This window comes from Clarias gariepinus, chromosome 1 (genome assembly GCF_024256425.1).
Source record: "Clarias gariepinus isolate MV-2021 ecotype Netherlands chromosome 1, CGAR_prim_01v2, whole genome shotgun sequence".
Classification (NCBI taxonomy): Eukaryota; Metazoa; Chordata; class Actinopteri; order Siluriformes; family Clariidae; genus Clarias; species Clarias gariepinus.
Window position 1 is genome coordinate 2,053,088 of NC_071100.1, and position 15,833 is coordinate 2,068,920.

At 39.0% G+C, this 15,833-nt stretch overlaps 1 protein-coding gene across 1 annotated transcript; it reads left to right on the forward strand.

Annotated features, from left to right (window-relative positions):
- Window positions 1–1,625: 1,625 nt before the first annotated feature.
- tmie (transmembrane inner ear) lies at window positions 1,626–15,405 on the forward strand. Its single transcript, XM_053509066.1, has 5 exons — window positions 1,626–1,630; window positions 1,797–2,136; window positions 8,045–8,162; window positions 10,322–10,471; window positions 15,170–15,405. Exons 1-5 carry the CDS (start codon window positions 1,626–1,628, stop codon window positions 15,403–15,405), a joined length of 849 nt encoding a protein of 282 aa, XP_053365041.1.
- Window positions 15,406–15,833: the final 428 nt, after the last annotated feature.

Below are 15,833 nucleotides of genomic sequence, written 5' to 3' on the forward strand. Positions count from 1 at the left end.
TATTTATACATAATGTAAATTTAAAAGTCTTTTTACAGCTAAAGTTTTTTTTTCCATATTTTTCTATATTTTTAATTTGTAAAAATTCTCTTATTTCATAGTGAAACTTTCCTTTTTTAATTTTTAGGTCGTCATCAGTTGTATGTATAAGCATTTTATTTCATATGATACTGTGTATGATTGTGTATGTGACAAATAAAATTTGAATTTAAATGGGTCGCTCAGTGAATTCCAGCATGGTACCATAATAGGATGCCACCTGTGCAATAAGTCGAATCATGAAATTTTCTCACTACTAAATATTCCACAGTCAACTTTTAGTGATGTTATAACAAAGTGGAAGTGATTGGGAATGACAGCAACTCTGCCATGAAGTGGTAGGCTATGTAAAATCACAGAAAGGGGTCAGAGAGTGAAAAGCTAAAGACCTCCAAACTTTATGTGGTCTTCAGGTTAGATCAAGAACAGTGGGTAGAGAGCTTTATGGAATGGGTTTCCATGGCCGAACACCTGCATCCAAGCCTTACATCATCAAGTGCAATCCAAAGCATCGGATGCAGTGGTATAAAGCACGACGTCACTGGACTTTAGACGGAACTTGTTTGACTACATTGTGCCAAGTGTTATATTCGGTGGTTGGGGGGGGGGGCTCGTCCCCTTATTTCCAGTGAAACAAACTCTTAATGCTTCAGCATACCAAGACATTTTGGACAATTTCATGCTCCCAACTTTGTGGGAACAGTTTGGGAACGAACCCTTCCTGTTTCAACATGACTGAGCACCAGTGCACAAAGCAAGGTCCATAAAGACATGGATGAGCGAGTTTCGTGGGAAAGAACTTGACTGGCCTGCACAGAGTCCTGACCCCGATAGAACACCTTTGGGATGAATAACAGCCCGGCCTTCTTGTCCAACATCAGTGTCTGACATCACAAATGCGCTTCTGAAAGAATGGTCAAAAATTCCCATACACACACTCCTAAACATGGTGGGAAGAGTTGAAGCTGGTATACTGTAGCTGCACAGGGTGGAGCCAACATCATATTAAGTCCTATGGATTAAGAATTGGATGTTACTCAAGTTTATATGCATGTGAAGGCAAACGATTGAATACTTTTGGCAATAGAGTGTATTTGTATATCATGCCTCAGGTGATTCTTTGTAAATTACTCCATGATTTTTATAAACTACTTTTAAATTGATTTAATTTCCCTCCCACAAAGTTTATTTTGTACCTTCAATTAGTTTCAGCAACAAATGGAAGGCTTCCAAGTTTGTCTTGTCATATTGAAGAGGCTTGGTGCATGTATGTAGCTAGTACAGTTAGCTAGCTTTGATAACGTAATTTAAGAATAAAACCATAATGTGTATCTATTTTTCAGACAAGATAGTTTAGTTAGAGAAAAATATATAACTGGAAAAGAAAAAGGAAAATACAGTGATAATATAACAATATTATGATTGTAACAATTTAAATTTTAAGAGTTCAAAAAGTTTCAAATATAGAAATCAAAGCAAGAAAAAATAAAACAGAAACTAAGAAAAAATGCTTATTACTAATAAATAAATAAATAAATCAACACATTTGGTGTTCCCAAGCCTCCAGACAGATTTAGTGAAAAATCATGCCGTACAAGGTTATACGTAACAATGACACCTGAGACTTCACTTGTCTTCCCACTCCTTCCATCTCTCAGCCCTTCCTCCACCCCAGCCATAAAACTCCCACAATCCCTTGGGGCGCAGGCTGTAAACGACACCAGGCCATTAATTAATTAATGGCCATTCGGCAGTAGGCTGGCTGTGGGACTCGAGGCTCTCTTCTGTGTGAAAGGACAGAGCAAAGAGGAAAAGAAAGGTGGCGAAGGAAGAAGAGGACAGGACGAGGGGAGGAAAAGAAGAAAAGAGTATAAAGGAAGGGTGGCACTTTCACCCGGTCCGGCTATCAATCTGCCTGCTGCTGCAGAGGGAGAGAGAGGGAGAGGTGGAACAAGTGGAGAGAAAGAGAGAGAGAGAATAGCCATGGACTGGCCTACGCATCCTCCTCCGGCGCTGGTTCCGGCTCTGGTGAGCGCTGGAGCGGTTCTGGTTTCCCATTATGTCTTCAACGCTGCTGCCCAGATCCCAGATCCAGCGGTAAGACTATCCTTCCTTATTTTTCCTTCCTTTCTTCCTTTTCCTCCATTACAAAAAACACAATTCAAGTACTCGACAGCCGGTCATAAAACCGCCGCAGTACCATTAGACCACGAAAAGATGAAATCCAGTGCAGCAGCAGCAGATGGCATGTTGGTCTGCATCAGTTCTGCATCACATAAACATTCTTGTTTGTTTCCCTGCAAAAGAAAAATACCTTATGGTACTTCAGATATTCAGAGTCTAGAAAGACAACGTTCGTAAACGGTTCTCTCTCAAACCCACATTTTATAGCAGGGTTCAGAGATTTTGACTCCCTGGTTCAGGGTTCTGAAAGGCTTTATGGTGCTCTAAAAAGGATTTAAAATTCCAAGAAAGCGCCACTAGGTCTCTAGATGTTCTGAAAACTGTTGTAAAAGTTAGTGTCGTGTTCTAGAACACTGATACTTTATATGATCCATGTGTTCTCTACAGCAGAGGTTCTCTAACCAGTACCCTGAGCCACTTTATCTCTTCCACATTCTTGTAGAACAGTGAAACCAAACCTGACGCCAAAAAAAAAAAAAAAAAAAAAAAATATATATATATATATATATATATATATATATAGCCAATTTCTAGAATGTTCTAAATGTTCATTTAAAGTCCAGTTCTGTGCTTATCTTATATTATATTTATATTTTTATTATTTATTTTAAGTCTTAATACTCATGAATTATCCATTGTGTGTAAACCTGAAGTTTTTCTACACATTGGGTATCTGTTTGTTACTAAGCGTTATTTCTTAGCTCAGATTATCTTAGCTTAAGAAAAATCTCTTGTTTGCATAAAGGATGAAACTGTCATGATATATTTGCATTTTTTTTTATTTATTTCTTTTACACATTTCAATATTTTTAGACTCGTTTGCAAGGGTCTTAGAAAGCTGCTGAAAGGTTGAAGGTGCGTGTGGAGAAACCTGTGAGTGAGCCACTCCAGGGATTCGCTTCCACGCTAAACTGATTAGCATCGACTCTGTCATGAAAGTAAACAAACAGGAAGAGAGAGAGAGAGACAGCGTGCTGTATTGTATAAACACGTCAGGGATTTGTGTTAAAACCTCACCAAGTGGAATATGTCTTCTATATGTTAGAACTAATAGCTTTATTATTAGGTCAAGGGACAACTTGGTGCTCATGGGATTTGAACCTGGGACCTTACAGACTGTGGTCCAATGCCTTTACCACTGAGCTACCCCTGACCCATTAGCATTAGCAGGCTGAAACACTAAAACACAATAAAAATTAATTGTAGACGTTTCAGAGATACCAACAGTGGGAACTAAACTAGTACTGAACGGAGGTTGTTTAAATCGTTCGCTTTACATTATTCTTATAATACGTTATACAGTAAATATACAATAAACATAACTTTAGTGACAGATTTTTATTTTCTTATTATAGATTGTTTGAGCAAGAGAAAATAAGTACAAGTAAAATTGAGGTAAAATGTACTTTAAATATTATGAAAAATATTAATTAAAATAATAAATAATTTAACATTTAAAACCTCTAAGAAAAAAATGATTAAAATGATAATTTTTTGCTATTTAAGAAGAATTTAAAAGTGCAAGTATATTTATTGCAAATGTATTCACAGAATAAATAAATAAATAAATAAATATTATTTTTAGCTCGACAGGTGGGTAATTTTAGCTCCTAGGGCTTTATTTAAACCAATCAATCAGATCAGATCAGAGTCCTTCTCGAATCCCATTGGTTAATGAGTCGGAGATACATGAGATTTACTGATCAAAGTTTGCAGGAATTAATTTGTTATGCTAAACAAACAAAAAAAAATTAAAGGACATACTTAACTTGAAAACAATTCACAAACTACAAATTGTAACGTTTATGGCTAAACTGTGAACGTAAAAAAGAGTTTAAAGCAGCATTATAAGCTACACATGTCGTTCCTGAGCTGCCAGTGATCCAGACTCCCTCTGCCCTCTGGACCTGTCTGACCCATCCTGGTGCCTTCTGGTTGGAGATCTCGTCACATGGAGGCCCCGATCAATCCCTGCTATCTGTTATCACCCAGATGAGGATGGGTTCCCTGTTGAGTCTGGTTCCTCTCAAGGTTTCTTCCTCTTACCATCTCAGGGAGTTTTTCCTTGCCACTGTCGCCCTCGGCTTGTTCATCAGGGACAAACTGACCATTTTGATTCATACAAATTCACATTTCATACAAACTTAAATAATTCTTTTGATTGTGTAAAGCTGCTTTGGGACAATGACAATTGTTACAAGCGCTATACAAATAAAATTGAACTGAATTGAATAAGCTAAAACTTCAATGACAACACAATTTTAAGATGATAAACTTTCACTCCTAGCAACACTGAGCATTAGCATTAACCATCATTCTCAGCAAAGGAGTGCATTTTCTCATGAACAGGTAAAATAAAAAATAACAGGTAAAATTTTAATTAAGAAGATTAATAAGTATTAGTTATTAGAATTCATCTTAATCCTGAGGTAATGAAATTTTAGTGACATCTCTGACGTATTACATCTCTGTCGCAGTACATGTAAGCTGTAAACAACCCTTGTACTTAGCAATGCTAAGTGCTAAAAGTTATTTTTTGTTTATCATTACAACATGCTAGCAGTGTGTTAGCATTTGCTTGTTTTGAGGAAGGCTTGTGTTAGCATCAAACCTAACCATAAAGTCAGAAAGAGACGCTTTAACACAAATACACTACCTTGCAAAAGTATTCATACCTCTTGAACTTTTCCACATCGTCATGTTTTTCTTTTAATTGTGTAAAGCTGCTTTGCAACAATGACAATTGTTAAAAGCGCTATACAAATAAAATTCAATTGAATTGAATTTTACAACAGAAACGTGAATGTATTTTATTGGGATTTCATGTGAGAGACCAACACAAAATGGAACATAATTGTGAAGTGGAAGGAAGGCTTTTATTCAACATTGGCTTTCTTCTTGCCACTTTTCCATAAGGGCCAGATTTGTGGAGAGCACGACTAATAGTCATCCTGTGGACAGATTCTCCTACCTGAGCTGTGGATCTCTGCAGCTCCTCCAGAGTTACCATGGGCGTCTTGGCTGCTTCTCTGATCAATGCTCTCCTGTCAGTTTTAGGTGGATGGCCATGTCTTGGTAGGTTTGCAGTTGTGCCATACTCTTTCCATTTTCGGGGATGATGGATTGAAAAAGCTTGAGATATTTTTTTCATAAGTTAATCCTGCTTTAAATTTCTCCACCACGTCCCTGACCTGTCTGGTGTGTTCCTTGGGCTTCATGATGCTGTTGGTTGACCTAGTGTTCTCTGACAATCCTCTGAGGGCTTCACAGAACAGCTGTATTTATACTGAGATTAAATTCAGAGTAAAGGGGCCTGAATACATATACACGCCACACCCTCTGGGGAAAATTGGAAAACAATTTATCATTTTCCTTCCACTTCACAATTATGTGCCACTTTGTGTAAGTCGATCACAAAAAAACATTAAAAAAAAAACATTTACATTGTGGTTGTAACATGACAAGAAGTTCAAGGGGTATGAATACTTGTGCAAGGCACTGTAATAAACAAAACTGACTGGGGTAAATTGTGTGTGTGTGTGTGTGTGTGTCTGAAAGATTCACGCTGTCTGTCACAGAAGGATAGAATTTCGATTTTTCAGCCACCCTTCCTCGTTTGGGTTTCTTTCTCCCTCTTAACAATGAACACACACACACACACACACACACACAGCACAGCACAGTTAGTTGGTTATTATTTCGGTTAAAGCTTCAGTGATTCTCTTGGCTGTCAGCACCAGCTGCTAGCGTTACTTTTTTTAATAGGATTTCTCATTCACTTTCTTTCTTTTTCTTTCGGATGTCATTTAAAAAATCTTCCTTTTGAATTCAATTTATGAATGAAAATTATTTTCTTGTTTTCCTTACTTGTAGTTATATTTATTAATTTGTAGTAGTGTTGTGTGAATGTAAAGTGTGTGTGTGTGGATTGGCACCTGTCCAGGATGTACCCCGCCTCGTGTCCTAAGTCTCCAGGCTTACAGGATTAAGCGGTACAGACGATGTTTCATTGTTTAATTTTCATAGTTTAAATTAACTTTTGTTTTAGGTTTATTTATTTGCTTACGGTCCAGAGCAACAGAGAGAGTGGAAAGGAGGTGAAGAGGCGGGTACAGGCAGGTTGGAATGGGTGGAGAAAAGTGTCAGGTGTGTTGTGTGATAAAAGAGTATCAGCGAGAATGAAAGGAAAGGTGTACAGGACAGTGGTGAGACCAGCGATGCTCTACGGCTTAGAGACAGTGGCGCTGAAGAAAAGACAGGAGGCAGAGTTGGAGGTAGCAGAGCTGAAGATGTTGAGGTTCTCTTTGGGAGTGACAAGGATGGATAGGATCAAGAATGAGTTCATCAGAGGGACAACCCACGTTAGATGTTTTGGAGATAAAGTCAGAGAGGCCAGATTGAGGTGGTTTGGACATGTTCAGAGGAGAGATGGTGAATATATCGGTAGAAGGATGCTGAGGTTGGAACTGCCAGGCAGGAGGTCTAGAGGAAGACCAAAGAGGAGATTTACGGATGCTGGGAGAGAGGACATGAAGTTGGTTGGTGTGAGAGAAGAGGATGCAGAGGATAGGGTTAGATGGAGGCAAATGATTCGCTGTGGCGACGCCTGAAAGGGATTTGCAAACAAAGACAAGACAAAGAAGAAGGAAGATGTGTTTATTTATTATTAGGCTCTATACTGAAGGCTCGTGATGGAACTACCTGTGCAAACCAGCCAAACAGAAATTCTATTTTATATACAGATTTTTTATTTTAACTTTTGCTACATAAAAAACGAATAAGGATATTATCTGTCGACTCATTTGATTGTTCAGGTCACATGAGGTGTTTCTGACTATTCAGTCACGTGGTTCGGTTCAGTGCGCTCGTGATGATGTGTTGTCATCTCGTAGTCCTGGCCCTGTGTGTGGTTTTTGCCTCTTCGTGTTTGACTCCTGCTTCACCTTTTTCAGCCGCTCCTCAGATTTGCCCTTTGACCCTGAGATTAAAGATTTTGTGAAGAAACCTCTCGCACATGGTTCGTCCTTCACTTTGACATTTAAACACAAAGAGGTGAGAGAGAAGACAGAAGAAAGGCTGAGAGAAGAGAAGCGTGAGTTGTGTCGTGATTAAACCCTGGGAATAAAGCGCTTGCTCCGTCTCTCACTGCACTGTTTGATGTTGGTGCTGAGAAATGTCGCCTTTCTAGTTTAACCTTCTCAGGTTCTTTTCAGGGCTTTTCAGCACACACACACCCTATGTTAACCAGCTTCATGCTTTAATCCTATTATTCCAGGATAAAATATCAAACAAATATTAAATGGTTTTCCTCCTCATCATCATCATCATCATCTTTGAAGTCCTCAGCCACATGGCTCTGGTGCTGGTAGTGGTGTTGGTTGCGTTGGTGGTGCTGGTGGTGACAGTTGTGTTGGTTGTGTTGGTGATGTTAGTGCTGGTAGTGTTGGTTTTGTTGGTGATGTTAGTGCTGGTAGTGTTGGTTGTGCTGGTGGTCTTGATGGTCTTGGTGGTGGTGCTGTTGGTGCTAGTGGTGTTGCAGGTTTGGTGGAGTTGGTTGTGCTAATGCTATTGGTGGTGCTGGTGTTGTGATGGTGGTGCAGGAGGTGAAGCTGTTGGTCCTGTTGGTGATGGTGGTCCAGCTGGTGCTGATTGTACTGGTGGTGGTGGTGGATAGGTTTAACATGTGTTTAATAACAAGGCTTAATTTATCTCTGGTGATGTAAATAAAACAAAAGGAATGGACAGAACATGTTATTGTACTGAGTAATATTCTAATTATGAGTAATTAATTTACCTCTCTCTCTCTCTCTCTCTCTCTTAGCTTTTGCCCACAGACCCCCCACCAAAGCCGGACCCCATCACCTCGGAGACAGTTGTGTTCTGGGGGCTGCGACTCTGGCAGGTTGTGGGGATTTTCTCCATGTTTGTTCTGGCCATCAGTAAGTCTTCACCACGCCGACTGCTGCATCATCAGAAAGTCTGATTCTTACCAGTTCACTACAACATTATTACTAATAAAACATTTATTTTAATCTAATATTACTGACTGACACCTCTGGATCAACAAATAAAAAAATAAAATAATACACAAGTAATGATCCAGCTTAGCACTTAAGGTTTTTTTATATTTGTTGTCATGGTTACGCTTTTTTACATCAGCCAACATAAAGGAAATATTAAACATAAACTAAAAGGACATTAAACATAAAATTCACCGTGACTAGGCGGAGGTTGCCCACATTACTCTAATTATTTTATTGTATACAAATTAAAATGCAATTTTCATTTTACTGCAAGGCTAGCGAATGTCAAGTTTGTGATTGGTTAATAGAACTTATCTTGAAATTGACTCCACCCTTCCAGTGAACGATCGTGAGAGGCTCTGTGCTTGATTGGGTATTAATTCAAAAAACAATGTGAAATGATGTAACCATGACAACAAGCCTAAATAACACTTTAGGCTAGCTCCATGGTCTTACTTGGCATAAAAAAATTATATTGATGAAATATTTAAATCTGAGAGGTTACCATGGTAACAGTGGTTTAATGATGTAATGGTTTTATTGTATCGAATCGTATAATACTAATGATGAAGGTGGGGGTGGAGGGGGGTGGGGGTCCTGGAGTGTGTTGTGCTGAGGTCAGAGCGTATGGCACTGTAGGTGATGTGAAGTTGAGGATGTTGATCTCCAGACTGGTTGAGACCGGTTCCTGGCTGCGGTAAGCACATCACCCCAGCCACTGTGGACTGATTAAACAGTGACGCTCCGAGCGTGAGCTCAGTAATGCCCGATCCATTTATAAAGACTGCATGAGATCGCAGCGTGAGCTCAGCTTCCATCAAATCCTGTGTAAATAACGGTGACGACTCCGCTCACGTTCTACACACACACACACACACACACAGACACACGTCCTGCTGCGGCACTTCAACCTTTCATTACTGCCATCATTACTGATCCTCCTGTCCCTGTGTTCTCTTTATCCACACTAAGTGCACAGATCGGACAAGCTGCTATTATCTGATCACAGAGAAAACAAGCAGAGATTAGAGTCACGATTAGTCCGGGTGCGGCTCGGTCCTCCTACTGCTTAACACCAAACATGTGGTCGAGCAGCCGAAGCACTGTTCTAGAGTTCTGTATCATGCCGCACTTGTTTATTTAGCTATTTACGTATTCTAACACACATCACACATAAACACACACTCTAATGTTCTGTTGTTCTGCTGTTGACTCTGATTACAAGGTCTACTCAGTGATCCACTCTTTCGTTCTCTGTAGTGCTTCCTGTACAGGGTTATGGAGGCCTGGATGCGGCCACAATGCGGGGTATACCCTAGACAAGCACACACACACACTCACTTACACACTACAGGTAATTTGAAAACTACATTTACATATAGGCATTTGGCAGACGCTCTTATCCAGAGCGACGTACATTTTTATCTCATTACACATCTGAGCAGTTGAGGGTTAAGGGCTGCGCTCAAGGGCCCAACAGTGGCAACTTGGTGGTTGTGGGGTTTGAACCTGGGATCTTCCGAACCGTGGTCCAATGCCTTAACCACTGAGCTACCCCTGACCCAAAACCCCAGTACACATACCCTAAATGTCTTTGGCCTGTGGGAGGAAGCCCACCAAGCACAGGAAGAACATGCTAATTCCACTCACACAGGCTGGTGGTGACCCTGGTGCTGCGAGGCCACAGCGCTACGCCACATCTGTCACCTCACCTTACAGCCAGAGTAAATAATACTTGTTTAAGATCTTGTATTGATGATGGGAGGATCAAACCACTGTGCAAAGAGTTCTCCAGCACTGAGTTTTCTAGCACAGTGCTCTCCAGCATGGTGTTCTTCAGCATAGTGTTCTCCAGCATGGTGTTCTCCAGCATAGTGTTCTTTAGCATAGTGTTCTCCAGCACTATGTTCGGGAGAATTGTGTTGTCCAGCACAGGGTTTCCTGCAGTGTTCACAGGGCTGTAAACCAGTTTACATTAGCATGCAGTAAGCCAGGACATTATGACATGATGGTGTGTGTTCAAAGGTTCCTCTGTGCCTTTTGTGTGTGTGTGTGTGTGTGTGTGTGTGTTCCAGTCATCACACTGTGCTGTATCTTTAAATGTCGAGTTCCTCGCACCAAGAAGGAGATCGAGGCTCGTCACGCGCAGAGACTGGCGGCTAAGACCTACGCTAACACCCTGGAGACTGTTCCTCCACTCAACGAGCTCACTGAGATACCAGGAGGTACACTTACACACACTCACACACACACACACACACCTACACACATACATGCACACATGCTAACAGAGCCATCACTTTGAGCATTATAACAACTATAATAATGTAGCATGGATTAGCAATGCTACTGTGTTGTGGCTGAGATACAGGACTGAAATGCTAACGGTGCAAAGATTCTTTACAATCACTGCGCTAACAATGCTAGCTAACACTAGCTCTTTATGCTAATTCTGTTAGCTCTTTCTTCTAGCTCTTTATGCTACCTGTTGCTTTTCTGTATTTCCTTCACAATCCTGTTTTCTGATGTTTCCTGTTCTTCTTTTTCTTCTTCTTCTTCTCCTCCTCTCTCTTTGTTTGTGTGTTCAACCTGTCAGTGGTTCGTACCGTCTCTGAGCACGTGCAGACGCGTGACGCAAATCAACTTCCTGCTGTCAATGAGGAAGATGAACCGACCAGTCAGAGCGCTCCGAACGAGACGGGATAAAACTCTCCATTAGTCTGTCTCTCTCTCCCTCCGACTGTCTGTTACTTTATTACTCTTTCTCTCTCTGTCTCTCTCTCTCTCTCTTTCTCTGTGTGTGTTAGTGCTGTTTTGTGTCTCTGTATCTCAGAGTAAACTCGTCTGTCTCTCCTCTTCTCTCGTCAGCAGAAACAGTAGTGTACTATGTAATGTGTGTAATGTGGGTGGTGTGTGCTTATGTGATGTGTGTGTGTGTATGTGATGTGTGTGCTTATGTGATGTGTGTGTGTGTGTATGTGATGTGTGTGTGATTAAAAACAAAAATTACAAAATAGCATCGCTATTTTTTATTTTTTACATTTTTTACATTTTGATTTTAGCGCATACCACTGGGCTCTCAGTTCAGGTGTTTTACACGCCCTCACCACGGAATGCTGCAGATATCTTTGCTCTAACGACCCGAGTGTTATTTCATGGTGGCATCTGATTTTTATTATCACCACAGTTTCTGAACATATAAGACAAACTGGTTTTAAACTTCTCGCAAGAAGGAATAAACACACAATGATCTTTCATGATACCTTTTTGCTGGAGTAAGCCATGCTGTCTCTGTTTATGTTTTATTTAGGCACTTTGTAGATGCATTACAGTCGTATCTGTGTCTTTCGCAGATAATTTTTCTAAAATTAGTATTGTATTGAGAGAGATGTTTAAAAAAAATATATATTATTTTCAGGGTTTTTTTTATTCAAAATTCCTCTTGAAGATTTTTTAATGGAAAAAAGGAAAACTTTTAGGAGGTGTGTGAAAAATAAAACAAGCTCATCTTTTACCAGGTTGCACAGTGCTCCACGTTCTCTCAAAGGTTTTTACATTTTCTGTTTTCTTATCAAAAAGAAGATCAATTAAGCTCCTTGATTTTGTTTGTGCGATTGTAACTGCTACAAGAAAATAATTTTACAATAGGTTAATTTCTCCTGCTTAGGTTTAAACACATTTTTGTTTGGAGTACAAAACAGTAAAAAGTGGTTGGAATCCAGAACACTCTGAATGAAAAATGGTCTCTTTCAACGTACAAAAGGATTGTGAAGCTTGATTTGTGTTCAGGTAACGGCAAAAGGTAAAAGCATTCACCGCTAAAATACCGTTCTCCAAGCCTCTAAGCCTCCAGATCTTCAAGTTAATGGTGGCTTGTACAGTGATCTCCACTTTGGTCTTCTTTCTCAAGGAATCTGAGCACATCATGCTATTGTGTATCAACTTTTCAATGTGAAATATTTTATTAAAACCTTTAAAAGCACAATCTTTAAAAGGTTTTTTTTTCTGAAACAGTGTAGAAATCCATGTTTGTAAGGTTTTTGTAGTTTAGAAAATGAGCAGTTTGGAGACAGATGGAAATGACAGAAAGAGCCTTTTTCATCCTTTTGTCCAATCACAGTACTTTCTTTGTCTGTCGGTCGGTCTCTTCATGTTGTTGTGCTAAGATCCTCTTCGATTTGCAACCTGTGATGGATTTTCTGTGTTTTGGAAATTTGCTCTAGGTTAAATTCAATTCAAGTTTATTTATATAGCATTTTTAACAACTGTCATTGTCTCAAAGCAGCTTCACAAAATGAAAAAAAGATTTTGGGAATGTGTAGAAGAAATTAAAAATGTACAGATCATAGATATCACCATGGGCATCACTAGACCATTTGTACTCAGCGCCCCTAAAAATTCTCCATAAACTTCACACACATTGCTGGTCGCCCATCGTCCGCTTTAAATTTAATATAAAAGTGGCGGCAGACTTCGGCTCCTCCCCGTCTTTCAGCAGGTCTTCAATTCGCCATCACAGAGGGAGGATGAAGGCAAGGTGTGTGTTTTTCAAGAAATTGTTACTGGATATCTGCACCAGTCCTTTCTCATAAATACAGTTTACAAAATGTCATGAGGGATTAATCAGTTAAATCTTCGCTGTGTTCACCCTCATCACACCAGCTGTTTCCTCCAGTGAACATGAAGCCCTTAATACATCATACTCTATAAACCTATAGTCTACTTTATACAACAATCATGTTGATGCTGGTTTAATTGGAAAACCTAACTGTCTATATAAAACATTACATAGTGCATATGGCATTAACTACCATAGAGTTATACACATGAATGATTAAACATAGTGACAGACAGCATTCAGTGCACTCGGTTTAACTGTATAGCAGTGTGATTTACAGAGAGAGAGAAATCCTTTTTAATGTAATAAATATTGTATTGTATTAAATAATGTCCCAAATCGTAAAATACATTTATTAGCCTTAGAGTACGGTTTTGTCACTTTGATTTAGAAAAAGTTACTTTTTTAATGAATTGGAACAAAGAATAATATTGAAAAGATGCCTTGTTTAATTACATTAAAACAATGTTTGTCTATATTAATGAATTTGAATAAATAGCCGAGTAGCTATGAAGTGTTACGGGGTTGAATAGAGAACCTACTGTCTTATTTATGTAGCTAAAACACTAAATTAAACTGGATAACATGATGATCAAAGTTTTAATATTTCTATTTAACTATAGATGGAAGGTTTTGGAAAAAAAAAGATGTTCTATTCTTACCTGCTGCTCATTTGGAGACCGACTCCCATGTGACTTAAAAACCCTCCATCTCCAGTTCTCTGTTCAGTTCTACAGTTCAGTTCTCTGAAAGCGCAGCCTCTCAGGAACATTAACACTGGGTTCCCAGTTTCCAACAAAAAGCATCAGTATTGTCAAAGAATGAACAGATAAATGTTTGACATTATTGGCACCACACAGTTTATTCCAATGTCCAGCCTCATAGGTGTGTTGTTTATATTGATAATCAATGTAAGTTTAAAGTTATATTCTGTTTTCTGGTTACATTTTTTTGATTGTACCTGAACATAGAAAAAGGTTTATACGGTAAACAGCGTGTGTGATCAAGAAAACTCATTTGAGTACTGATTCTGAACAAACCAAATATGTGTTAAACATCTATGGGGGCTGATCCCCCCTTAACTGAAAATCCTAAAAACGCCCCTGATTATCAAATTGTCCCTGATGAGCAAGCCGAGGGTGATGGCGGCACAGAAAAACTCCCCAGCAAAAGGAAGAAACCTTGAAAGGAACCAGACTCAACAGGGAATCGATCCTCATTTGGGTGATAAGGGATAGAAGGGATTTCTTTTTGCTGACATAATGTGCGGCAGCTTGAAGTTCAACATAACCAAAGAAGTTAACATGGAGTCCAGTTCAGTTTAGCTAAGGGATGAGTCAGAGAGGGGTCTGCCTTGTGCCCTAAGCCTCTTGGGAAAGGCTCCAGGCCCCCTTAACCCTGAATACAGGATAAAGCAGTATAGATGATGAGTGAGTGAATTTTAAATTCATCAGGAATCCAGCCTTGCCTGAGACATTACCATTACTCATATAGTGTGGAGCTTTAGAAAGTTCTTCTAGTTCTTTGGCCTGTTTTGGCCCGTCTGTCTCAGACTGTCCTCCTGGGAAATTTTGGGCAGACTCTCTAAGAAAAACAGTTTTCTCTGTGATAGTATAGTTTTTCATAAAGTCAGACAGCTCTCATATGAATATCGACTGTATCAGATGTCTCTATTTTCAAAGCATAAATTGTGTATAAAACGTTTGACTGTGGCTTTGTCCTTTTTTTCTTCTGCATCCATTTGATTAATGTCGTATGAGTGTGTTCTTACTACACCACCTTGCACTTTGGAGTCTAGGAGATCTGGGAGTTCCTGTTTGTTTTTGCTGGTCTAAATAACGTTTACAACACTGGAAAAAGATGGAGATTAAAATTCTGTAATTTCTCTTTGTAGGTTATTTATTGACTGATTCTGTACTTTTGTGAAATTGAGAGTGTGCTGTGGACACGACAAGTCTCACTGATGCTACAGTGATTCAAAAGCCAGCTTCTTTAAAATAAATAAATAAAACATATTTGAAAAAAAATAAATAAAACGGTGAAATCATCTCTAAAATACAAATAGAGAGACACACACAGGTATGTATGAGCGTATAATCATGAGCTTTACTATCACACACACACACGGTAATGTCTAGGAGACATGCTCTAAGGTAAAGAACATCGTATGTTAATGTACAGTTATATAACAGAGCTGCAGGTGATAAACTCAGCGACACACACACACACTTGTGGCGTTTTTACTAGCGCTACAGCGTCACTCAGTCATCACTGCTGACCGTGTTCTGTCTCGTTTGTTTTGCAGCGGCGAAGGTGGAGGTGAACACGGTGTCGGAGAAAGTGGACGGAGAGAAAGAGAAGAAAGAGAAGAAGGACAAGGAAGGGAAAAAGGGAGCAAAGGAGGGCAAAGGAGAGGAGAAGAAGGAGAATGAGAAAGAGGGAAAGAAGCCAGGGAAGGAGGGTAAGGGAGAGGAGAAGAAAGGCGAATCAGAGGAGAAGAAGAGTGAAAAAGGGGGCGGGGCCAAAAAATCAAAGAAGTGATTGTGCTAAACCTTTTTTCTAATGCAAGGTTTTATTTCATAACTTTATTTTCTAAAAAAAAAATGTTTTAGAGATGTTTTTGTACTTTATTGTAAATTTGTAAATATATTTAAAATAAAAATGCTTCCTGAAGAAATGTTGGTTAAATACGAGTGTTTTGATATACGAGCATGCTTAACCAATTATGCTTACAATCCAAGGTTTAACTGTAAAAAGAAAGAGGAAAAAAAAAGAAAACAAGCAAAAAAGTAGAAAGAAAAGAAATTAAAATAATTTATATAGTAAATAATAATTATTTTCGCTGTAGATAAACAATTTAAACCTTACAACTGTTTGAAAAGATAACTTAAACTCTAAGACATTCTCTCAAAAATTATATATAAAATGTGTAATATAGAATATATTTTTCCTGTATTATTAAAAAAATG

Excerpts from the sequence above, each read along its gene's own strand:
- tmie (XM_053509066.1), top strand. Across the intron at positions 8,163-10,321 it reads CATGTTTGTTCTGGCCATCA|TCATCACACTGTGCTGTATC; the intron begins GTAAGTCTTCAC and ends TGTGTGTTCCAG. Across the intron at positions 10,472-15,169 it reads GCTCACTGAGATACCAGGAG|CGGCGAAGGTGGAGGTGAAC; the intron begins GTACACTTACAC and ends TTTGTTTTGCAG.